The following is a 25,759-nucleotide window of genomic DNA, read 5'->3' as shown; positions in this document are numbered from 1 at the left end:
GGCCTCAGACCAGGGACGTGGTTGTTCTCTGATGCCTGAAGGCAAGGTCAAAGAGGTCAAGCTGGAAAAATTGAATTACTCAACGGGGAGTTTTATTAAAAGCAGTTAGTGATGATTATGGCGGGAGGGTGAGGGGGTCATGTCGTTGAATGGCAGCATTGCTAGTAATTATGGAATAGACGCAGCTATGGATAGATTCTTGTACACAGAGACTGAGAAAACTTAATAGTACAAGTGAGGGATTTCATCCAAACGGGGAAAACATTAACAGATTATTATGAAGATAAAATACCATAATGTTTTTTGTCTGGAATTCCCCTTAGATTCATATTTCCTTGCCTTGCCTTCTGCTTCTTTTCTTGTTTTTCTGCGTTACTGGGCAAAAAGTCAGAGAAAAGACGGAGGAGAAGTGATGAAAACGGGGGGAATGAACAAAGAATGGATGATCTGCTTCATTAGCAGCAAAGCAGTAGTCTGTATGGAGTGGATTAAAGGACTACTCACGCAGCAACAACATGAAATGATAGGATTCAAAATTTTATGTGCGTATGTTTTGGTTGCGTTTACCCACAATGCCCTGCGTTGTAGTGCGCTTCCTGTATTTGGTTCACTTGAAGCCAAACGAGACCTACGTCTTTAGGCGGACCAGAGTTCGCTTCTTGATTTTCCGAGCGAATTGAACTAGGGCCAGATTAAGAAGGGCTTTAGAAGGTGAACGCACCCTCAGAATAACTGAGCCTGAAATGAGCTTCCCCTGTTTCAAAGACCGACCAGCAACCACCACCTGTACTTAGGGCTGTCTGTATGTGATTGGATCACTCAGGGATCAAGTTAATTCGATCTGAACGTGTCTGAAAAGAAAAAAAGTCTCCTCTCCTCATCATCATCCACCTGTCTTTTCTTTTTTTCCGTCTCCCTCTCAGACAATTTAGTTCACAGCACAGGGAAATGTAATCTGGGCCTGTTTACAGAGCCGTCTGGAGAACTGTATAAAACCTGTCAGCTTGTCAGGTCAAATAACCCTAAAACACAGCAGCCACAAAAGGATCTTGTCTCCTGGTGACGAGGTCATGTAATTCTTCTTCTTTACCTGACAGGCCTCACAGAGAGTGTGTCATGTTTACATGTAAAAGAAAAAAAAATGCTGTAGTACTAAAACTGAAAGCCTGTGCTATAGTAGAAATTCCAGCGGTTTCTGAAAAGCTGAGAAGTTGCAAGTCAAAGCAAAACATGTGGTTATTACAGTAAATTTCCCCCGTGCTGTTGCAAAAAGCCGGCAAATCAGAGTCTTAATAAATATTTGAAATATGTGTTATATTGTTAGAATTTCAAATTAAAAACACACAAAAGCTAGTGTTCATGTACCACTACAGTGTTTTTTCCTGAATAAAACTTTGTTTTCCTTCATTTTAAATGGATCATACACTATTTTAACATGCAGTAAAGTGGAAATAACTGCCAGAGATTGAAAGTTACTCTGGAAAAATGGGCAAAATCACTAACAGTATGGTTAAAATAAGCAAACGGATATTTTGAGGCTTAGGTATTAAAGCAAAAAAACAAAAAAACCCTCAGCATTACAAATTACTTCTGGAAACATTTTAACATGGTGAAAAATGCAGCTGGCTTTTGCAGAATTAGCACCTAGTAAACCGTAACTGCACTGTGGAAGTCTGCAACGCCAACAATTCGGCTCGAAGCTCTGTCAACTAACTAAAGTCTTCATGACTTGAGAGTAAAGCTGCATCTCCCACGTTGCATCCCTTTTTCCAACATGACGTCAACTGAACTGACCTACAGTCTGTAACAAACCTGTACCTGTGTAAAAAGGTGTTGTACGCCACAAGAGAGGTTTATCTTTTGTTTGTTTTTTTTCCTCTAGTGAAATCCGTCTTTCAAACACAGCAGGGGCTAAAAATGATTGTCGATCACTTCGCTAATGACGCAAATCAAAACATTGCACAGTAGAAAGTTGAAAACTCCACAACTGGACTGGAGAATTAAAGTAGGAGATGAATTTACCATCGGCGCAACATGCTTCTGCCAAACCACTGCCATAAAACTGTAGGAAGGGAACACTGTACACAGCCCATATGCAGCCTTTTGTCTCACAGTGGAAACATGGTTATAGAAGAGAACATTATAAAACACAAAATCAACACACAAAAGCCACAGATATCTTATAGTTTTGGTTTACCCTTATATATTATTGTGTATATATACACTATTTATAATGTGATCATCAAGGTTTCTGTAATATTGTGATTAGCACTGGTATCCCACATCATGAGGGTAGAGTTTGCATGTCCCAGTGTCCCACAGTGTCCCACAGTCCATAAACAAGCAGAGTGAGTCTCAATTACTTGCTGACTCTACTGTAAATTGCCCCCAACTGTGAGTATAAATAGTCGTTTGTCTCCGTATGTTTGCACTGTGTCAGGACGAGCCTCGTCTCTCACACAGTGCTGTTCTGGCATTGACTCCAGCCAAATATTGTTTTGGTCATTACATTTCTGCTAGCCTGATGAACAAAAACAGTTGCCAAATTTACTCAAAAAGACATTGTTCAGCTTCATTTGAAGCATGTTAATTTGAGGGCTCATAGTTTGTCCCGTTTTGAGCTGAGTAGGCAAAAAAAAATAAAAGCGTGTGTGAGAACCCACAGTCCAAAAACATGCAGATTTGGGGATTAGGCAAATTGGACACAGAGTTTGTTTGTCTCTATGTGGCCCTGTGATGGATTGGCAGCCTGTTTTTCTGCCCTAAAAATCACTTGATTTCAATCATGAGGCTAATATTTGACAGATTATACCAGTCCTTTGTACTTGTTGGAATGCACTTAAAGGGCCAGTACAAGCCATAAAATGTGTAGTAGTTAACTGTAAAGAAAACAACATTCTATTGTACAAATGTGCAATTCAATTTAGATATTCAATTTAGACTGACTTTTGGAATTATGACTTGTGGGTTATTGAATCAAGAAATTAATCACTCCTATTTGGTTCAAAGGGGAAAAGAAAATCACTTTTTGTTATTGACGCCATCAAATCGCAACATAAATCACATCGGCAAAGTATATAATCAAATTATATTGTCCCAGTCTTTATATATATCTTCACAAGAAGTATGTATTCAATGTAAAATAGCTATAAATTCACATTCATTCTGTCTATAAAGTGATATCAAGCAAGAAAGGGCTTCATTCTTTATGAAATGATGCGAGTAATTCTGAATGCAATGTCCTAATACTCTAATAGAATAGAAGACGGTATATGGAAATTATAACTCAAAAGAAAATCCTGGACGAAGAAAAGAACAGATTTATAAATCCTGGTCGGACACAATCCCAGAGCAGCTCATTTATCGTGGTGTTTGACATAATAGTCAGAAACGATCCAGCGAGGGAGTTCCTGCCACAAAAACATTAGTTTAATGATTTCAATCCATGTTTTTTACACCCCTCCTCCTCCTCCTCCTCCTCCTCCCAGAGCAAAAACGTAGCCAAAGCGAAAGTCTTGACTTTAAACACACTGTTCTTACATTTCACATTTTATCATCATCTGCTCATCAAACGCCGCGGAAAACACATTTGTGTGATCTGCGCTCAGAGGCCCTGTCCAAAAGCAGCAAACACTGCCCTCGCCTCCCCAAAAAACCTCCTCTTTTAAACTCCAGATGCACTCTAATTTGGAAACGTCACTTACCAGCATTACTGTGAAACCCCAGGCCGACTAATATTGTTAAGAATCCTCTTAGTATTGTCTTCTTTCCCTTGTTGTTATTTGCCTGTTTGTCCTCCGTCTGTTCCTGCTGCTGAGTGGGCGTGGCCCAACCGTCACACCTGCCGCTCGTTGTCCTGATTGAAACTCATGACTCATCACCACAATGGCGCCTCAGCGGTGACGCTTGCAAATGCACACTTTCTACGCGGATTTACAAACAAGTAAAAGTCGCGGTCCTTCGCAAAGGTAACAGGGTCAGTTACTGCAGCGAATTTGTAATATACGGCGAATTATTTGACACGGGAGTTTACAGGAAGTTGTCGTGGAACCTTTGTGATTTTTTTTTTGTCCCCCACGTTCACTTTTGGGGCGCCCACCTGGTATTTAAGGGTGTGTCTCGCCTTTACCTCTCCCCTCATCAACCAGAAACTGTTTTAAAAATGATACCACGGAGTCAAATAAATTCAAATATCACATATTTTTAAACGCGCACCAACAGACACGCACCCAGATAAATGAATGAATAATTAAATGACTGAAAAATTGAGGGATACAATTTGAAATAAATGGTGTAGTTATGAAATACTTTGGTGATATAATACACATTCTCCGGGGATAATAAGTTAGAGTGAATTTTCCAACTATATTTTCTCATTTTGACTTTAATTTAATTCCAACATAATACTAAGAATGTGGATTAGATAACGCACTATTGTAATCAAATGTGTTATCGTCATCATTATTATTATTATTATTATTGTGTCATATACAATCAGCTTAATTGTCACAACTGAAGCCTAAGGGGAGGGAATAAAAAAGAATATAAGAACTATGATACAACAACTCAGGCACTTTGAGACAAATGGGAGAGAATTTTCAGAGACCAGTCAGATTTGCTGTCCAGTGATGATGAATGGATTGTGAGTCGGGTTCCGACTTCCACGCTCTGTGCCACACAGGATCCAGCATCAGCATGCACACAAAACAAATCCAAACAAACACTCTTACACCGTCTAACCTCTCCCACCATTCACTAACCCTGCAGGTGACAGTACCCACATACAGTAAGTGATGGCAACTCACTCACTTTAAACAGTATAAAATATATTCAAAATAAAAAAAAAAATTTAAAAGTTTTTCCCCATTTTTTTCCCTTTCTGGTAATAAAGACGCTGATTCCCCGGCTTCCTGCAACAGCATGAGTAAAATTACCATAATAAAATGACATGCAACTTGATATGAATTTCTCCGATAGCACAAACCACCGCGTAATTACGGTAACGCAAAGTGCGCTTGTGCCAACGTGCCGTCTGCGATACGCTCGGTGTTCAATGCCAGGACTTCTTTGAGAAGTTGTGCATCTACTGGTCGTGCACATATTTCACAATAAAATGTTGTTTGTTTGTTGAAAAAAAGGGTTATAAATACTTTTACTCTGAAATGGTCACAGGGCGTGTTGTGTTTGTGACATATTTGACTAAAAAATATGTGGCACAAGAAGATTTCCCGACAAGAAATGCTGCCCGCAGAGTGACCGCGCTAACCGTTAAATATGTGTGACTAAATGAAATGCAAGATGTTCCGCGACGCAGGCGTGCCGCTCGTGGATCCAGTGTCGCCCCGGCCCGAGGCTGTCAATTACAACAGATGCCGTTTCTACAACATACAGTCCCGCAAGCGGAGGATTATCAAAGAAAATGTAAACGCACATGTTCAGTGTACGAGTTTTTTATTTTGTAACTGACACAATTTCTTATTTATCTCTTTAAAAAAGCATTATATTAGTAGAGCACACCCCTTATAAAGCCAATAAGTATCACTGAAATAGCTCTGATTAAAATAGACTTTATCATCCCATTATTTCACATTTTGTCTCTCAAAAAAGAATCATATTTATGGAGTCTGTCAACTCTGATTCTCCGCGTGTCTGAGGCCAAGAGGTTAATTCTGTTTCTGATAAAAGCCTTCACAGTATTAGACCTTTTTTTTTTCTGCATGTCCCATGTCGAAATACAGGCCTCAGCATCCTCTCTGATTCAATGTCCCATTCATGTGCAGTGAATCAGGTCTTTGGTATTTCCAAAAGAATTAAGTCCTATAACTCAATTTATGATTTAATTGGTTGCAGCTTGTCTTGAGTTAGCTGTGATATCCCAGCAGTATTCGGCTTCTCTTTTAACAAAAACACACTCTGACATTCAGAAAACCCCCCCACAATAGATTTTTCTATGACACTTTCACCGACCGAGAGCTTGGAGTGACGGTGCCAGTGAAAAAGCTTTCACTGCATTATCATGGTGGATTTCAATTTCGCAGAAAACACAACCAAAACATTACCGCTGCAAACAGACGCCTATGTGCACGTTAAAGCCAATTTTAAATACAACTGTTAAATTGTAAGCTTTTACGCAAGTCACTGAGTCTGTTTGACAAAACCAATATAATCCATCCACCACACGAGAACCTCGGGAGGAACCTTCAGGGAATGTTCTGGGGAACCAAAAAATTGTTAGCTGGGAACATGGAGGCATATTTCTAGTAAGTAAGTAAGAAGTAAATAACGGATTTTAGTCAAATTGCATAATTAGATTTAATCAGATTGATTAGAGGGGATCTGAGTGGCCCTGGTGGACGTTTGTGCTCTCTGAGTGCTTTCTCTTGTCCTGGATGGTTTTGACTGGGCAATCTCATTGGTTTTGACCTGGTATCGCATGAATTAGAACTTTAGCTTCACAGCAAGACAGTTGCTGGTTCATGTCCATGTGGGTTTCTCCGAGCTCTCCAGTTTTCCTACCACAGTCCAAAACCATGGGGTTTTTCGGTTAATTGGAGCCTTTGAGCCTCTTATTGTCATCATGGTGATCATGAGGCCGTCTGGATTTATTTTGATTTTATTGCTGTAGAATTGACAAAAAAAAAAAATTCAATTTCTGTTCCTTTTTCCAAGATAACTTTCACTTTCAATATCTGGCAGTTATTTAGAAATGATGGTACTGAGAAGCTGAATCTTGTCTGGGATTGGACGGTCGTTCTGCGGAAGTCCCGAGAGCTACCGTAATGACAAGTATATGGGCACAAAGCTCTATTTCTCTACTTTCTGGTATCCATCCATCCATCCATCCATCTTCTACCACTTTATCCCCCATATGAAGGTTCGCTGGTGCCAATTCCAACTGACATAGAGTAGAGTGAACGGTAGGGTCACACCCTGGACAGGTCGCCAGGCCATCACGGGGGGACACATAGAGACAAACAACCGTCCACTCTCACACTGACACCTGTTTTTAGACTGTGGGAGGAAACCGGAGAACCCTGAGAAACGGGAGAGAGCCAATAATTAAAATAAATCTGATTACAGACATAACACCCCAGCCAGCACCACTGCGGACATTTTTCCACAAACTGACAAGATACAATGTCGAGATAACGCGTTAAGGAGGTGAAGTCTGAAGGGACTAAACATCTCCTCTCATCTCCAGCCAAATCCGACTCTGTCTCGGTCTGAATGGGATGGCGAGCTGACCTTCCTCCACTGAGATCACAACTTTGAGTGATGTGCCATTAGTTTTAAATCTTAAGATTACAATGAGGAATAGACGGGGCGTGATACAACCAGATTTCTGACTGATTGAACAGATTCAGATACAGATTCTTCTCATCTGTTCTCATCTGTACACCGTGGGATGACTGTGTCATCTTTTCATAAATCCATCCACGCGACACTAATTGTTTTGTCCCTTTGACAAAAGCCTGTTTTCATCCTTGTCACGACCAAGTTATTTCTCACCACACGAGAGTTCTGTTAAGCGCTGTACAATGCAACAAAAGGAAGTCATTTCAGTGTGGATGACACAAAAGCAAGACACGATGAAAAGAAAAGCAGATCCAAATACAGATGAACTTGTTTATGACCCGCAACACATCGACCTGAAACCAACTGTGACGTCAAAAAAAAGCTCCCATGGAGGACTTACTGGTGTCACCAGTGGTTTATGTGAAACACGTCTTCTCTGAAGAACGTCAGTCATATGAAACAGCTCCAATCAAACATCACAGGAGGCAGAAATGAGATGAGAGGAGAAGATGAAGAAGAATCCATCCTGCTCCTGGTGCTTTGCTGTGATGTGGCTCAGAGAGTCCTCACTCCACTAACGAGCTCTCGCTCCCAATGACTTTATATCAATGAGAAATGAGAGAGGACATAAGCTTGTTTGACATTTCGCTCTAAACACTCGCTTCTCAGTCATAACAAATATTTCTGTCTTCTCTCTTTCTCTCACACGCAAACCCCCCCCCCCTCACTCGCAGGCATGAACAATTATCACTCTGTCAAAGTTGTAATTACTGAAGAAAACAGCTGCTTGTACATCTGTTGGACCGGTCTCCACGTCTTCATGCACCTTGTAAATGTCTAAATGCAGCATAAGGTGACTCAGAGTGGCAGGTTCGGTCCAACCCATTAATACAAAGCAACACTTTAGAAATGATCAAACTGTCAAAACATGCAGATTTGGAACGTTCAGGCAGAGCAGCTGCTTATTTTCCCGTCAAAATAACCCATTAAATAAGCTCTTATATCATTCTTTATTATCTGAAATTGAAGTTTTCAATGGTTAACTTGCACAAATGTGCTGATAAATTGAAGTGATGATGCTTCACATTATCCAAGAGACCAACCACTGACAGTAATCCAGTTAAGCCCATTTACTCAGATTATCTAGAGCTCGTTGTCTTCATCAGATGCCAAACATTAATTACTCATTCTGTTTGTGTCACTTAATTGAGTATAGACAAAACTCTGTGAACAATTATGCATGTTTTTTTCTTTCTTACTGTTTTTAATGTTTTTACTGAACAAAACAAAACAACTATCGCAGATAGATACATGGGTTTTTTTGTGTGAAAAATAATGATATAATATAAAAGGTCATAGATGATGAATGAATGAATAATAAGTCATGAGGAAAGATGCAGCACCCCATAACTTTCACGTGAAATATTGATGTTTGTCTTCCTTCCGTGATTAGCGCAATAATAGACACTCTAGACAACTTGACAAATAGAATTAATAGATTAATAAAGTATAGTAGTTAAAATGGGGGCATTGGGGTGTCAGCCGGTTCGAGGGTTGCCAGATTGAGGCTCGGATGACTATCCTTGGCGACTACTTATTCTGTTGTCGAAATGTTTTTACTGCTTGGTGAGCGGGGCTTAATACTCCACCAATTTTTTGAATTTAACCAATAGATCGTGTCTTCTTGTTCATTGTTGTCTTGTCTTCTCCTTCATTAATTCTCAGGCGAGGGGGAGAACACCCCAGTTGAACCGAGTCCCCAATGGCGCCGAGTCTAGTGGTCCATCGGGTCCGCTCACAGAGAGTTACACAGGAAGCTGCTGGTGTGTCTGTTAGCCAGCTGACAACAACACTCCGGACACATCCAGCAACTTTACAACAGTCAGGGACACGGAGGGAAACGCTCTGCCTCATCGCTCTCTGTGTTTGAGACTGTTGTAGGTGGAAACTAAGCAATAAACACAAATAAAGGAGAAAGAGTCACAGTCCCACCACATGAGAACCTCCTCCGAGAGCCTGCCACAGGAATCCTGGAAAGAACGACGACCAGTGACAAGATAAGACGTTTTGCAGGGAAGGGTGTTCAAGTTTGTACCGTTGGTAAAAAATGGATGATCATATTCCCTCAACAATCACAATCTAACACGTGAATCTCCTCTCAGGCCATGTTTTAATTGCGATTGTGTTATTTCCAGATTAACCACTGAAGACAAGCTCCAGTTGAGTGTTTACTTTTCGATCAGTTGCAGATTTACAAGATGAAGCATTGTAAATAGTAAAGGGTCGGTATTTATTCTAGCCTTGATCACCACTCAAAGCTGCCATTCACCCATTCATACTCATTCACTCATCTTTCATAACCATTCACACGCAGCCGCCAGGAGCAAACTGTTTTGCCCAAGGACACGTCAGCATGTTGACGAGCGGAGTTAGGAATTGAACCCACAGCCTTTGAGTTGAAAGAAGCCGCCGTCGCCCATATAATAAATAAATAATAATATATAATACTACTATAACTGAATTTACTTACAATAGTATATTAATAATACTTGTGTATACATTACATATTTTAAAACAGTGCTTAACAAAGTTATTAGACCACATATCATAAAAAATGTAGAAAACATACTGTAAATATTTTTGAAATATTTAAAAATCTTTAAATAACTATAATTTGACGTCTTAAACAAGAAATAATAATGTGCCAAAACATTAAAATCATCATTCCTGTTAAAGAGCTTTTTAACCATGACGGAAACATAACAAAAATGATTTTGATAATTACCAATGATGTTTATTTAGGGCCACTGTGGCTTTGATACATTTGTAAAGCGCTGTATATATTAGACAACTGTGATGTTGATTAAGAAAAACAACAAATTGTGCAGTCTTACTATTGAAATTAAACGATTATTGAGTTTGAAAATATACGATTGCATGTTTGGTGCGAGTTCTGTCTGTCGGCCATTTGTGCGGATGAGACGCATCCAAACAAACAGATCCACGGAAACATGTGTAAAATAAACACAGATGATTACTTTAAAGAGGGCTCATTAAAGCTACACACACACACACACACACACAGAGGACAGTGTTAGCGATGCTTCACACTCAGTACTGTTCAATCAACCGTCAAAAAAAACACACATCTTTCTTTAGACGAGACAGCAGTCTGATGTAAAGTACCTTAAAAGGTGACACTTGAGTAAAAGTACCAGAAAATGACTTTGGTAGAGGTTGAAGTCACTTTTTTATAATATTACTTAAGCAAAAAGTCTTAAAGTATATGACATTTACTGTACTTCAGTGTGAAAACAGCTGGTTTCGATGACTGGTCTGAACCAACATACAGAGAATTACAATAATCCAGACTGTCCGCTGCACTTCTAGTCTGTATAGTTTGAACCTGTACTTTGTTCCATAACTGCTACTAGAATCAGGATAGGAAATTAAAAGTAAAATATCACAGGTAGAGAATATATAATGATTTGGTATATTGTATTTTTGGCTATGCTCCTCTTTTTTAAAAGATGCAACTTTGCCAGAGCTGTTGGAGGAGGCGAGGAAGAAGGAGTGACGTGAATGCACTGCACATCCTGCTCCAGAGACGCGACGACACTGCGTTTACAGAAACCTAAATAAGCAAGAATATCAGGGAATAGGAGTCAGAGTCCTGAGAGAACAAGTGTTGAAAACCCCTACTTTTTTGTTTTTATGACCTCTTTTTGGAGCCTGAGACCGCAAGATTAAAGATGTTTTATGTTGGCTCGCTGCCAGAAGCTGACACTGCAGCAAAGGCAAATATAACTTGCGTTGAAGAATGGAATAAATGGACAAAAAACAAACAAACACGGCCTCCACAGATTCCATACAAATGACCTTAAAAATAATGACCATTAAAAACAATCACACGTCTTTAGGATTGATGTGTTTCCATGTGTTATTGTGTTCTACGCTTCATATTCATTTTGTAAACCACTGGTTTCTTTTTCCATGTAACAACTCATTTATCTTGTGTGTTTGTCATCTTTTACTCGTGTGTTCATCGTCTTATCCACATGTTTTTATCCTCTTTTCCTCACATGTTTATCATCTTTTACTTATGTGTTTATCGTCTTTTACTTATGTGTTTATCATCTGTTACTTGTGTGTTTATCGTCTGTTACTTGTGTGTTTATCGTCTGTTACTTGTGTGTTTATCGTCTTTTACTTATGTGTTTATCATCTGTTACTTGTGTGTTTATCGTCTGTTACTTGTGTGTTTATCGTCTTTTACTCTTGTGTTTATCGTCTTTTACTCTTGTGTTTATTGTCTTTTACTTGTGTTTTTGTCCTCATTGAGCGACAGCTGGATCTGTAGCAGTAGTGTATTTTCAAACAAATACAATTCGATATTTTTGAAAGGATTAAGTCGATATTTTATTTGCAATTTGTGTATTTTGATTTCGTGGTTCATTTTTGTTTTCCGTATCCACGGCAGTGTCGCGTCGTGACACTGAGTCCTCACATTTGTTTTTTTTACTTTACCATCTGTGGTGCAGAGCCACAAAGACACACACACACACACACACACACACACACACACTTCCATAGTCAACAAACAACACAACATCACTGTTGTCTCCCTCTGATGAGCAAAAGAGGACATGAATGTAGGCCAAGCTTGTACTTACATCGCCCTCTGAAGAAAACTGTCCGCTGCACTTCTAGTCTGTATAGTTTGAATTCAAACAACAACAAAAGAGTTACACCAGCGGTCCTTTTAAATTCTAATAAAAGAAGTGCAATAATATATAAATAATAATAATTAATTAAACTTTGGGGTCATAGTGCAGCAGGTTAGACAGATGCTAATAGCATGAGTTGATCAGATCAAATCTGGACCTTGGGAATCAGAATCAGTAAAAAACAGTAACGAAAAGCAGCCCTGCGGATTCACTCTGAACATTTTGCCAGTCTGCATATTATTATATCAATTTTATATTTATTTCGTGACATGAGACGAGCTATCACCATGTCTGTTTTCCCTTAGAAAGGCTGTGGCATTGATAATAATTATTGAATAAATAAGTGTGAAACACGCAAAATATTGTAAATTATATATATATATATATATTTCAATAACGTAATAACAGTTATTTCACTTTAAGCCTGGTTATTTGTTTTATCGCATTTACATTTTTGTTTCTAACAAACTTGAAAAACAAACCTTCATTTAACAAATAAAAAGCTTTAAAAAGATTTCTTTCAGCTTCTTAAATGTGAATCTTTTCTGGTTTCTTTGTTCCATGCAACGAAAGAAATCATTCAAACTGAATCATTTTGTTTTGTGGCAAAAAACAAAGACATTTGCCAACGTCATCATTTCCAGGTTTGAGAGAGAATGATCGACATTTTTCAACATTCTGTCGAAAATAATCGAGAGATCGGGATAAGGTTTCTTCCCATATCACAAAGAGTTTACTATCGATAAAACTTCATTGTTTTTGTTGTTCTGCAGGTTACAGGATATACTGTATGGAGAATCTCTCTGAGATGGAGGGAGAAGCCCCTTTATACGAGCGTCACGGTGAAAACTGCTGCTGGATATGACTCAGACACAGTGTGTGTGTGTGTGTGTGTGTGTTAATGTAATCCTGTGAGTTTTTGGCACAGACTCCACCTCTCTCTTTCTCTGCCGTCACTGGCACTGACTGCAGTAAGAGCCACTGACACATGGTCCAAAGGCACAGACAGACCGAGTGACTCATTCCTCCTTTGTCTGTAATTTAAAAAATAATAATAATAATAGTAGAAAAAGCTCGACTCGTCCCAATTTAAATGCCTCTGCTGGTCCTGGAACTCCATCTTCATCCTCATGTGCTGGTAACTGTTGTTTTCACACTTCTCGGTGAGATTAACGTAAAGAATTTTACTCATCTGCCGTCTCGTTGCATATGGCGACATGAAAAACTAACAGTAATCCTGTGACAGGAAACCCACTCGGTGTTTTGAGGGAACACTTCATTTGCAGAGCCCTTCTCCTGCCAAGTGTTTGCCGGAGCTGCAGCATAAAGTGAGGATAAATCACAGCGTGACACCTGGACCGATTCCGTCTGAACAAAGTGGACGTAAACCACCTGAAGCAAGCAACGTCAACCTGACACATGGCGGGTTTTTCCTTTGACACGATTTCACGTCGATCAAACGTTCACAGGAAAAGGAAAAGAAAAAATTCAGTCAGGAAAGTTTCATGAACTGATTTAAAAGTCTTACCTATCAGAAAGACGATGGAGAGATGTTGGTTTCTGATATAATCCATTGCTCTTTTCCCCTCGGCTGCTCCACACAGTGTCCGTGTGTGTGTGTGTGTGTATGTGTGTGTGGAACCTCTTTCAGGTCCTCATGGACACGATGAGGAGACAAACGGGCTGCTGATGCTCACAGAGATGAAACACACACACACACACACCACTGAGAGAGAAACGTACGCTCCTCCGGACAGTCAAGTTGTTTTCTCCAAGTTGCGCACTCTTACTCATGTCTGTGATGCTGATGCAGCGGCAGCTCCCGGTGACGACACCTCCTCCTCTTCCTCCTCCCCTTCCTCCTCCCCTTCCTCCTCCTCCTCCTCCTCCTCCCTCTGCTCTCTCTGTGTTAGTCACCAGTCACACTAAGGTCGTGTTGGTCCTTTTCTACTTCTTCCAACGTACAGTTAACACATTTTCATCACACCACCTGTCGTTAAATCCAGAAAACAAATCTCTCAAAAATAATTCAAAAACTACTCAACACTGTCCTTTAATTTCTCCGATGTTACTTATAGTTAATACTGAACTTGTTTTAGATAAGATAAGGAGAAAACGATATAGAAACAATTCGTATCGTTTAGTCTTTATCTTAAAAATAAGTATACATATATGCATATATATATGCATATATGTATATGTACTGTATACATGTATATATATACACACACTTATTTCTTAAGATAAGGACAAAACGATATAGAAACAATTTGTATCGTTTAGTCTTTATCTTAAAAATAAGTATACATATATGTATATATATAGATATACATATATACATATATGTATATGTATATATATATATATATATACACACACACTTATTTCTTAAGATAAGGACAAAACGATATAGAAACAATTTGTATCGTTTAGTCTTTATCTTAAAAATAAGTATACATATATATATACATATATGTATATGTACTGTATACATGTGTATATATATATACACACACTTATTTCTTAAGATAAGGACAAAACGATATAGATAGATAGATACTTTTGTGATGTAGTTCTGTCATGTGTCGTTATCAGCGAGCAGAGTGGACTTGGCATTCTTTGCAGCTGCAATTTGCTCCATAATTGAATGTCTTTCTTGAACGCAGCATAGCTGTTATACAAGATGTGACTCCAAACGGTAAGATGAAGATAATTGGGCATGATGGAAGAGTTTGCAGGCTCATTACGCGCCCTGTACATTTTTAGTACCTTGTTTCTAAATGCACTGCACTCGGTCTAAGAATACAGAACACAGAGTCAAGTGGTTGAACTCAGAGTTAGCAACGGTGTGGTGATTATCTGTTATTTATATGACCTTTAGAACACAGAGCATTTCCGCTGCTTTTGTCAAAAGGTGCAGTATATAAGGAGGCTTATAATATAATAATAAAATCCTGTTTTTCAACACAACCTAGACAATCTGATGATTTTCATCAAATATATAAACACACCTGAGCAACAAGTACTCAAACATGTTTAAAATTGGATTGAACTAGCGAAATTTGAAAATACAGTTCAAAGTTTGCTTCGCTCGTTTTCAATGAGAAAAAAAATGACAATGCACAATTTGCACAATTATGGCGCTTTTCCACTACATAGTACCGCTTCGCCTTGACTCTACACGGATCGGTTAATTTTCCATTACAAAATAACTGCTCCTCAACGTGGGCGGAGTCATCACCGCGCGGCTGCATGAAACTGCCGTGACTTTGTTTTCTTATGTAACGCACACAGACTAGCGACTCGTGACTTGTAAAGCAGTTGTTTTCATGGACTGAATCATTAGAATCAGTTCAGTTAAAAAGATTAGTTCAGTACTTCCTGTCAGTTAAAAAGATTAGTTCAGTACTTCCTGTGTGACCGGAGCACAGACTCGCGATCGCCGACTTTCAGCAGTGCTGTCGCACAAACTCAAGTTTTCATGATTTTTAAGTCTTTTAAATTGATCTATATTGCGGCATTGTTCCGTTTGATTCTTGTGTCGGACGTCACGCTCATGACGACACTCTGATGACGTCACACGTAGAATCGGCTTTAAAAAAAAAGTACGAGGTACCATCGCTAATGGAAAAGCGAAATAGGCAAGTAGCGGCAGTGGAAAAACGACATTATTGCTACTTTATACTTTATATCACCACTAAGAATGTGATATAAAATGAATCAGAATCTTTGTCTTAACAACACATAAGAAGACCTGGATATAAATATATATAATTTTTTGCTTTGTCTTGGGCTGAATGACGTTCCCATTAAATTATTAAATTAAATTTTGCGAACCGGACTGCTCCATAGGGGTTTGACCTGAGGGGGGCGCTACTGAGCTATTATGCATAGCTTTTTCGCATATACATTACTTTACAAATTTCAAATTCTGATTGATGCGGCAATTTTCATCAGTTTTCACACACGTTTAGGGCGTCAACTTATAGATTGTTTGGGGAGCAAAACAATCCCCCCCACACAGACAACAGTGAAATAGTTAAACTCCCCTTTTTTAACTCAACAATTCAGGAGAACAAACAAAGCCCCTGTCCTTTTAGTCGAGCTGACAGTAACACTGTACCACATTTATATTTTCTACAGTATTTTATTGTGTTATTGTTATGTTTTACTGTTTGTTCTGAGATATTAGGTCTTATGTTTTTATATTTGATTTGTCTTATTTATCTCCGATGTGCAGCACTTTGTTTTTTTTTAAAGAAAGTGCTTTATAAATAAAGTTGGATTGGATTGGATTGGAGAGAGCGCTCAAACTGTGGCCATATATGCATTTGTGTAATAATGTGTAAGAGGGTTTGTGCAAAAGGTGCAATTCACTTTATATGTTCTATAACATGTACTATTGACCTGCCTTTAAAATTGGCACTTTACTACCATCCACTGTCACTGGCACTATTAGATATATATATTATACGAGTATGTATGTATATGTATTTTTTCCTTTATGTAACTTTTGTATTTCTGCAAGCTCTCATGTTCCTATGTTTTTGTTTCCCTTGAATGTATTTTCCATTTTTATCCCCTATAACATCAACCTGCTGAGGGACTACAGGCGGGAAATTAGCCTCAGGCTATAACCTGGCATATTTACATTTTAATGTGTATTAATATGCATTGTCCCTTTCCTTCATTAAATAAATAAATAAATGTTGTACTTTCGTGGAAATGCATGCGTATTGTGTTTATTATCTTTATCTTTACCGTAAATATCTCTCTATCATATCTAAATCAGGACTATCTTATCCAGTCTTATCAACCACACCGTCATACACATGCCAACATCAACAAAGTCTCTCACTTTGACCATGTTTAAAAAAAACAGGCTAAGATTTATCGTGTGTTCGTGGTAACCGCGGAAACAAGGAAAACAGATCACTTCCCGCACGCCCGCGTGACAAACGACCGCACAGACAGCGGTGATTGCGATTCATAAGTCAACAGAAAACTGTATCCAGAGAGAAATCAACGTTCTCTCCAACCATCCACACACACACACACACACATAATTAGATCATGTGACTGCAGGTCACTCATGCGTCCTTCCGTCTTCAGTCCATCAACATCTTCAGGGTAACTGAAATGCCGCCAGGTTTTAAGTGACAACCAAATTGGAAAAAAGTGAATTACCTCGCACTCTTTGTTTGTTCTTTTTCGCATCTTTTTGTTTTCTGGTCCACAGGAAGTACGAGGGGAAGATCACAGCACACACACACACACACACACACACACACAGTTTGTGCAAAAGTGCTGTAAATAAAGGTTCAACAATGACAAGTTCTATCCTATGCCGTTACTTTTTAGATGCGATTGATTGAGAAGTGTTCTGGATCTGAAGTAATAGATAATTCAGAGTTCTCTGACTGTTTTCTTACTCTGGAGCGTTTCTTTTCGGTTTCTGTGAGGTCAATGTCGGCTTCCGCGCTCAGACTCTCCCTATTCTCTGGGTATCTGTCAAACATCCGGCGTCACGGCCTCTTAAGCTGCCGTCTCTCTTTTACTACGTTTTTTTTTTACCCCGACTTTTTGTCTGACTGCGTACACGTCTCTCGGGAGGATCTCAAATCCAATCATGTAATTTCATTACGAGAACCTCATTACCTTGAATCGCCTCAAGTGAAGCTTTGTTTATTATCTGACGTTTCTTCTTCCGTAAAAGAAGTCTGGTTTGCCGGCAGCGGGATGACAGATGAAGGATGGAGATGGAGAGACGACGGTTAACTCCAGAAAAGGCCCAAAAATTAGAATTAAAAGTGGTCATTATTACAGTTTAATGTGTTTGCTTTCACCTTGGAAAAGTGTTAATTTGAAGCAGCATTTGGTTTAAAGCTATTTCTGAGTCAAAGGGGTTTACGTTACGGTATTTCATAGAGTTTCAAAATAAAAGTGCCTGTTTTTGATATGGAACAATAAATAAATGTATTTATTATCTGAAATAAGTCATTATAGCTTGATCATAAGTGGGCCGCATGAAATTGATTGCCGCATGTTGAGCTTAGGCGAGCAGCTACAAGATTCATTCAAGAAACCTCGTAAATTCTCATTACTGCAAACACGACGCTGCTGCCACCTCGTGTTGGGGTTAGCACCACATGATCATTTAGCATCAAGACTTTGAAGAGACTGTGAAAGAAAGTGAGTCTGTTTGGAAGACAGTATCACACGATCACTCTTAATCTCACGTCTTTTTTGTCATAATGTTACGACTTTGTTGTGGTTAGATAATGTTCCGTTTGCTCCTCATACTCTTAGTCCTTCTGTTTTGGTGTGAAGATAAATAAATGGATGGTCAAACAAATCCAGAGTCAGAATGTGGCAGAATGAAAATAGCATGATATTTTTCGTGCTTCATTGATTGACATGTTTCCTGCCGCATCCAATAATAACTTCATTAGTTTACAGATGTCGTTGTCACGCACCAGTGAACATGTTGTTGAACCCCCGACAGTCAGCAGGAAACAACTGGCTTTTCATGTCTAATCTAATAAATGTGAAAAACAATGCTGTCTGGGTCCATCGGGACGTGTTTTCTCCATTTACTTGTTGTCTCTTCGCTTCGAACTGAAGAACATGTTTTAATTCTTTGTGTGGACTGATTTGCACAGGAACCTCATCGAAGGTAATAAAGATCATATTTCCTGGCTGATCGTGTGTTAGATTTAGATTAGGCCTGACGAGAACTCCTATAGAGGACGTAAATGTACGACATATTTCATGTACTATTCATAAAACTTCAAATTCTGCTTAAAGTCGGCCGCGCAGCATAGCTTCAGTTCGTTTTGCAGACAAATTCACATATTTTTCTAATCTATTCGTACAATTTCAAACGCTTCAAACCCGCAATTCGACAGCAATCCCACTGCAATTTAAAAATACAATTGCCTTTTCTAGTACGAGAATAAAGTCGGAATATTAAAAAAGTCATAATATTATAAAAATAAAATCGTAATTTTACAAGAATCAAGTTGTAATATTATGAGAATAAAGTCAGAATATTACAAGAATAAAGACTTAATTTAATGAGAATAAAGTTGTAATTTTACAAGAATAGAGTCATAATATTAAAAGTCATAATATTATAAGAATAAAGTCGTGATTTATTCTCAAAATATTCCAACTTTATTCTTGAAATATTACGACTTTATTCTCATCATATAACGACTTTATTCACGAAAAATTACAACTTGAGTCTCATAATATTACGATTTTATTCTCGAAATATTACGACTTTATCCTCATAATATTACGACTTTATTCCCGAAAGATTATGACTTTATTCTCATATTATGACTTTATTCTCATAATATTATGACTTTATTCTTGAAAGATTACGACTTTATTATCGAGAGATTAAACAAACATTTCTTCGTTTGGCCCTAACACTCGGTCATATGTATGTATGTATGGCACTAGACCTGAAATCCAGGTATGGGAGGTTAAGTAAAAATCTGTGGCTGGATTAAATTTCTTCCCCTCACCAGTTCAAAAGGCAAATGTTAAATTACAGTTCATGCGTTTGAGGACGAAAACGAACAATGACTACAATGCTTTGTACAAATGGGAACTTTGTGTCCTGTCTGGGAGAAGTATAATAAATATAAAAACGAGATGGGCGGAGGGGGGAGGATCATGAATGCATTAAAGCAACCTCTTTGTGGCGATAATTCGTTATACGCTTGTAATAAACCGGACGGAATTTGCAGAAAATAGTTTTTTAAGGTGTGTTTTTCATTAGGCGGACATTTTGAGGGTGAGGTGTTAAAGGGTTAAGGAAGGAGGATGACATTTGAGAGCTCAGCCGTAAATAGTATTTTTCTTTAAAAATGAGAAAGGACGTCTCCATGAAGGAAACCACACGCTCACATCAGTCAGAAAGACACTAATGGTCCTATTTTGTGGATGCTGATCAGTGCGGTCATATCTCTCGCAGAGCCAGACAAACTCTGCCTTTCAGCTCATATCTCCATTTCTGTTATGTATTACAGGAGGTAGCCTTGGCACGGACGTGACCTGTGTAACGTGATTCGCAGCAAACGCAAGCGAGTGCAACACACTGTGCATTTATTACCTGTATTCTACTCTCGGCACATTTCTTAGTATAGAGAAATCCCCAAATCCCCCTTTTTCACAGAACGTTGTCCTCTGCAGAAGCAAATTTAAAATGATAACGTGATAAGGCGATAGAGTCTTGTTAACCCTTAGTGCTCACAGATCCGCGCCGCGGGTGCACCCGTGGTAATTTGCCGTGGGAATAATCACACAACTCCTTATATGGACATCCTGGGGGGGGTTGTTTAGAGGTCGCATATTCAAGCTTTAAAAAAAAGCATATAAGACGCTCTGTATTGCACATTCTTATAGCCTCTATTTATGCTGTATGTTTTAACAGTAACGGAAAAAAAGCAGCTAAAACACCTCAACTGAAAATGATGATGAACAACCAAGTTTACCAAGGGTGCACCTGTGGCGTGGATCAGTGCCGCAGGTGCTGCTGTGGGAATAATACATAAATACACAACTCCTTATATGGACGTCCTGGCGGTGTGTGTTGATAGGTCACATGTGTGTTGGGGTTTTTTTTTTGTCCTCTTATGTGTTGCTGAGTCAAGGTCATGGTTCAGTGTATATCACATATTCTTGGAAAAAAACTAACAAAATTGTACATATCTTTGTTCATAAAAACCAGCCAAGTGACATATTTTTTTAAATTTCACAAATCCAATACGATTTTAGTGTTTTTATCCCATCCAATCCAACTTTATTTAGAAAGCACTTTAAAAACAACAGCAGTGCTGCATATCGGAGATAAATAAAAACAACTCAAATATAAATACAGAACAGCTAATAGACCGAAGAACAAACAATAAAACATACAATTAAATACTGTAGAAAGTATAAAAACAACACAAATAAATAAGCCATACATACAATAAAACTATATATAAAAAAAGATAAAACCAACATCTATAAACGTTGTTTATAGTTAAAGACAATCTATACCAGGGAGCCTCAAACCTGCGGCCCGCGGGCCACTTGTGGCCCACCAATCAATTTCTTGTGGCCCACCCCTCAATATGAATATTTAAATGTCTGTTTTGGGTATTTATAGGTTAATTTAGCAATGGGATTTTTTTTTGTGTGTGTGTGAACTATATATCACGCCATATAATTCACATATACTCCATAAAACAAACGCTTTTATTTTGAAATTCTGAAAATAAATATTGTCATTACTATATCATGATAGAATATTGTTAATCATTAAAAGCTAATATCGCCCGCCCTGTTGAACAGGTTTGGGTTTTTTTTCCTCACACAATTGGACTTCTTTTTTTACATGACTGCCCCCCCCGTCCTGACCAGCCTAGATGCTCAGCGGCCCGCAGGTCATTTGACTTTGAGACCTCTGCTCTGTACACTTTGTCAATTGGGACTCTGTCAGAATTCTGAGGAAAAAAAGTCAGAATTCTGACTTTAATCTCAGAAATCAGGCTGTTGATTTCTAAAGTCTCTAAAGTAAAGTAATGGAGAGGAAAAAAAAGCAGCCTCATTTCCCCCTTTGATTTGCGATTCAAGATGCCGCTTGGTTATTCAGAAAAATCATGTGAAATTATTTAGACGTCTGCCTTAAAATATTCACATCCGTTGAAAAAAAAAAAGACCTCATTTATGAATTTGTAATGGACAGCAGCTCAGAAATGGTCTTTGTCATGACGTAGTGTCATCAGTTTGCAACAGCAAAAAAAAGGCGTCCTTATTTTGAAGTGAAGGACAAGCCGGTCTGCCTCGTTTGCAGAAGGCACTTCCAGTGAACTTCATCACAGCAGGAACACATGTTCCAAAATGGATCAAATCCAAGAACAAGCACATTTGCATACACTCGACACGGCTTTCACATTCTGACAGAGACACGCGGCTAAGTAGACGAGCTTCTGCGGCAGAGGAGCTGGAACATCAGAGTCAGACTCTGCAAAGATGAAGCTCCGGTGCCTCTGCAGAGCCGCTGCAGCTGCACAAAGGAACATTAAAGTTTTCACAGCAAAAAAAGAAAAAAAAACTCTACAGAACTAGAACCATATCATCTAATTATGCAGGCGGATGAACACAACTGCGTCATAAACAAGAGGGTATTTGCTATAATGTTGGAAACGACCACTAACGACATAATTGAAACCACAGATCTACTATACTATTTAAACGTACTGCAGTTATTAAGGATTTTTTTTTTCCACAGTGCGTGGAACTTTTGCATCTGTTTTTCTTCACTTATTGACAAAAGTGTCTCAAAATTGATCGTTCGACAGAGAGCAACGTTAGGGCGCGTGTCCTATAATTTGAATTTCAAAAGAAAATGAATAAATAAATAACAAATAAAAAATAAATGAACATTTGTTTTGTTTGCTGACCCCCCCTGCAGACTCACTGCCAGCATTTCACGTAATTGCCCTAATTATTACCCAGGTCAAATAAGCTCGCTGACCCATTAGGGCCAGTGCGCTTTGCAACAGCTCCATTAAAAGGGTCAATGGGACGCCACGCTCGCACTTCCCTGCTTCATTAAGGTTCACCCCCCTAACCAGGCTGCAGCTCAGCTGTGCAGGAAAATCTTTATCTGCGTTTAAGCCTCAGCGACGGCGGAATAAAATAACATCCATCCAAAAATAAACCAATTCAAGTCAAGATCAGCATGTGAAGTTCTGACTTTTTCTTAAAATAAAAAAAAAAGTCAGAATTGAAAAAAACAGCCTGATATCTGAGATTAAAGTCAGGATTCTGACTTTTTTCAATTCTGACTTTTTTTTCTCAGCATTATAATAAAGTCAGAATTGAAAGAAACAAAACAAAACAAAACAGAATAACCCCAGAATTCTGCTTTCATTTTGGAAATCAGGCTGTTTTTCGATTCTGACTTTTTAAAACAGAATTATGAGGAAAAAGTCAGTATTGAATAAATCAGAATAATCTCAGAATTCTGACTGAAGTCAGGCTGTTTTCCAATTTTTTTGTTTCTCAGGATTCTGACTTTTTTTCTCAGGACTGAAAAAAATGGAAAACAGCCTGACTTCTGAGATTAAGTCAGAATTCTATTATCTATTGTTTTTATTCTCCATTTCAAATTGTAATCTTTTTTTCCTCTCAGTCAGAATTCTGAAGTAAAAAGTCAGAATTTAAGCCTCAGCAATGGCAAATAAAGAAAATCACAGTATCACAAAAATAAACCAACATCTAAGCCTCAGAAAGTTTTCTTTGTTGTTTGTTTGTTTTTTTTGTTGCTTATTTTAACCATAAAATGTACAGAAAATGTCCTGTGAGTAAGTGATTTTGTCCATTTTTCTACTTTCTTAACTTTCAATATCTGGCAGTTATTTACAATTTACTGCATGTTAAAATAGTGTATTAACAATTAAATTTAATTTGAAATGTGAACAGTATAAAACATATTTCAAACAAGATTTGTTAATTAAAATAATTTTAACTTGCAACTTTCTCAGCTTTCAGAAACAGTTGGAATTTTCCCGTCGCATAATCACGATAATGCAACGTGCGCTTGTGGTTATATCGCGCGGTGTTAAAGGGTTAATATGTGTTCAATATATGTTCAATATGTGCTCATTTACTACCGTTTCATATTGAAACATCATTGTTTCCTAAATAAATACAAATCAGTGTAGTGTGTATAAAATTGAGCTGTGTGTTCAACATCGTATTTCTGCTTCTTCTTCTTTAGTGAAGGCCCCAAACCCTGGTCTCGAGGGATTGAACCGCACTCTGGAGTTGGCAGCAGATTCCTGAACTACGTTATGAGTTCGAACAACAGTGGCCTGATTGTTAACATACTTTTTGCCTTCCGTCATTAAAAACATTGGCCGACTACAGTTTTAGGGACATTAATAAATCATCCCCGTCCCTTGTGAGGGAACATTCGGCCCTCTCTTTCACACACACACACACACACACACACAGGCACACGCATGTTGGTTTACTATTCATTGTGTGGACACACAGACAAAATGCATTCCCGTTACCCTCACCTTAAACCTGATGAATTCCTATGTAAAAGTGGGAACTTTAGGACATTTTAGCGCGTAACACAGTGGCCTCAAAGGCCTTGCATTCATGGAGTTTATGTTTGACCTTAAACTGAAACTTCTTCCCTGATCACTTTGAAAACAGAAAACTGAGGGCTTCTTTTTACCTTGACATTTTTGTTCAACCACTTCCTGTGGTCTTCCTCAGAAGGGTCACGTGACGTTACATGTGACATGTCTTGCTTCCTGTTTTATACAGGTTTGTCAGACAGCAGGGGGTGACTACGCCCCCTGCTGTCTGACATCGTGTTGAGGACAGCATCCCAGGTGTGTGGGATGTAGGATCCCTTAGTCCAGTTGATGGTTCTCAGGGTGTGAGATCCAGGGGTGGTGTTTTGCAGTGGTCACAAAAAGATTATTCTTTAAAAAAGAAAAAGTCAAAATTGTCACAGAAATTAAAGCAGAATTCTGAGATTATTCTGACTTTTTTTTACTTTAATTATTTCACTTTTATTTAATGTTTATTCGAAAAAAGAAAAACAATAAAAATTTTGAAAAATTCAAACATTCAGCCTGGCTACTGAGATTGAGATTATTGTTCAGTTCTTTTCAGCACTTTCTTTCTCAGAATTCTGAGAGAGAAAATCAGAATAATCTCAGAATCCTGAAATGGAAGCAGAATTTTTTTTTTCAATTCTGACTCGTTTTTTTTTTTTCCAGAATTCTGACTTTAATCTCAGAAGTTTTTTCTTTTGTCAGAACTCTGAAAAAATTTAAAACTATAATCTCAAAATTCTGAGAAAAAAAAGACAGAATTCTGAGATTATTCTGACTTTTTTCAATTCTAATTTATTTCTGAGAATTCTGAGATTATTCTGACTGCCAGAAATCAGGCTGTTTTTTTTCCAAAAAGTTAGAATTCTGACTTTAATAGTAAAAACAGTTTTTACATTTGCTTCTAATCCTCCTCTGTACGCTGCTCCTGATTTCGGGACTTTATTTATTTATTTATTTACATAATTATGATCTCATGTATCTTTGTTTCCATCTTCACAAAGTGGATCAGTTAATCCCTCTAAACTAAACCATGTATCACTTTCTTCTTTTTTATTGCCGCATGTGTTCGTGGTTCGATCGGCTCATGAGGACGCGACCCTCCTTTCATCTGTGTTGGTAATTTTATTTTATCCCCACATCTAAATTTGTATTCAAACAACTCCTGGCAACAGGAATTAACAATGGCCTTGATTGGAAATCAACTACAATAAAAGAAACATTAAATTCAATTGTCTCATGCAGCTTTGAGGACGGATAGTGTTTCACTTGCTCCACATGTGCTCATTTGAACTGATTTGAAACAGTAGTGCTCAACACTTCAATATAAACAAATGACTGAAAACATTGTCAGATGAGTTCATACAATGTTGATCGAGTCTAACGGCAGATGAAGGCGTCTTCCACTCCCCATCCGTGCGCTGCTGCTCCTTTAATCAAATCTGATAGTATTGCTTGATAACCTTGACATTCAAGTATTGAATTAAAAGTGTACTTAAGCTTAAGTTTTTTTTTTATTACCTTGACATTTCCTGTGTGCTTCCTCATAAGGGTCACATGACGTGTCTTGTTTCCTGTTTTGTACAGGTTTATCAG

General features: G+C 38.3%; 1 protein-coding gene across 2 annotated transcripts in view; it reads right to left on the bottom strand.

The window, feature by feature from the left end:
- Positions 1 to 13,816, bottom strand: part of ltk (leukocyte receptor tyrosine kinase) — a 46,832-nt gene extending 33,016 nt beyond the window's left edge. For both annotated transcript variants that reach the window (XM_044047254.1, XM_044047255.1), the window contains exon 1: positions 13,552 to 13,816. In XM_044047254.1, coding sequence (XP_043903189.1) covers positions 13,552 to 13,597 — 46 coding nt within the window. In that variant the 5' untranslated portion in view covers positions 13,598 to 13,816. The remainder of the gene's footprint in view (positions 1 to 13,551) is intronic.
- Positions 13,817 to 25,759: the final 11,943 nt, after the last annotated feature.

Source organism: Solea senegalensis, linkage group LG16 (genome assembly GCF_019176455.1).
Source record: "Solea senegalensis isolate Sse05_10M linkage group LG16, IFAPA_SoseM_1, whole genome shotgun sequence".
NCBI lineage: Eukaryota > Metazoa > Chordata > Actinopteri > Pleuronectiformes > Soleidae > Solea > Solea senegalensis.
The sequence above is the reverse complement of the archived record's forward strand: the minus strand, read 5'-3'. Positions and strand labels throughout refer to the sequence as shown.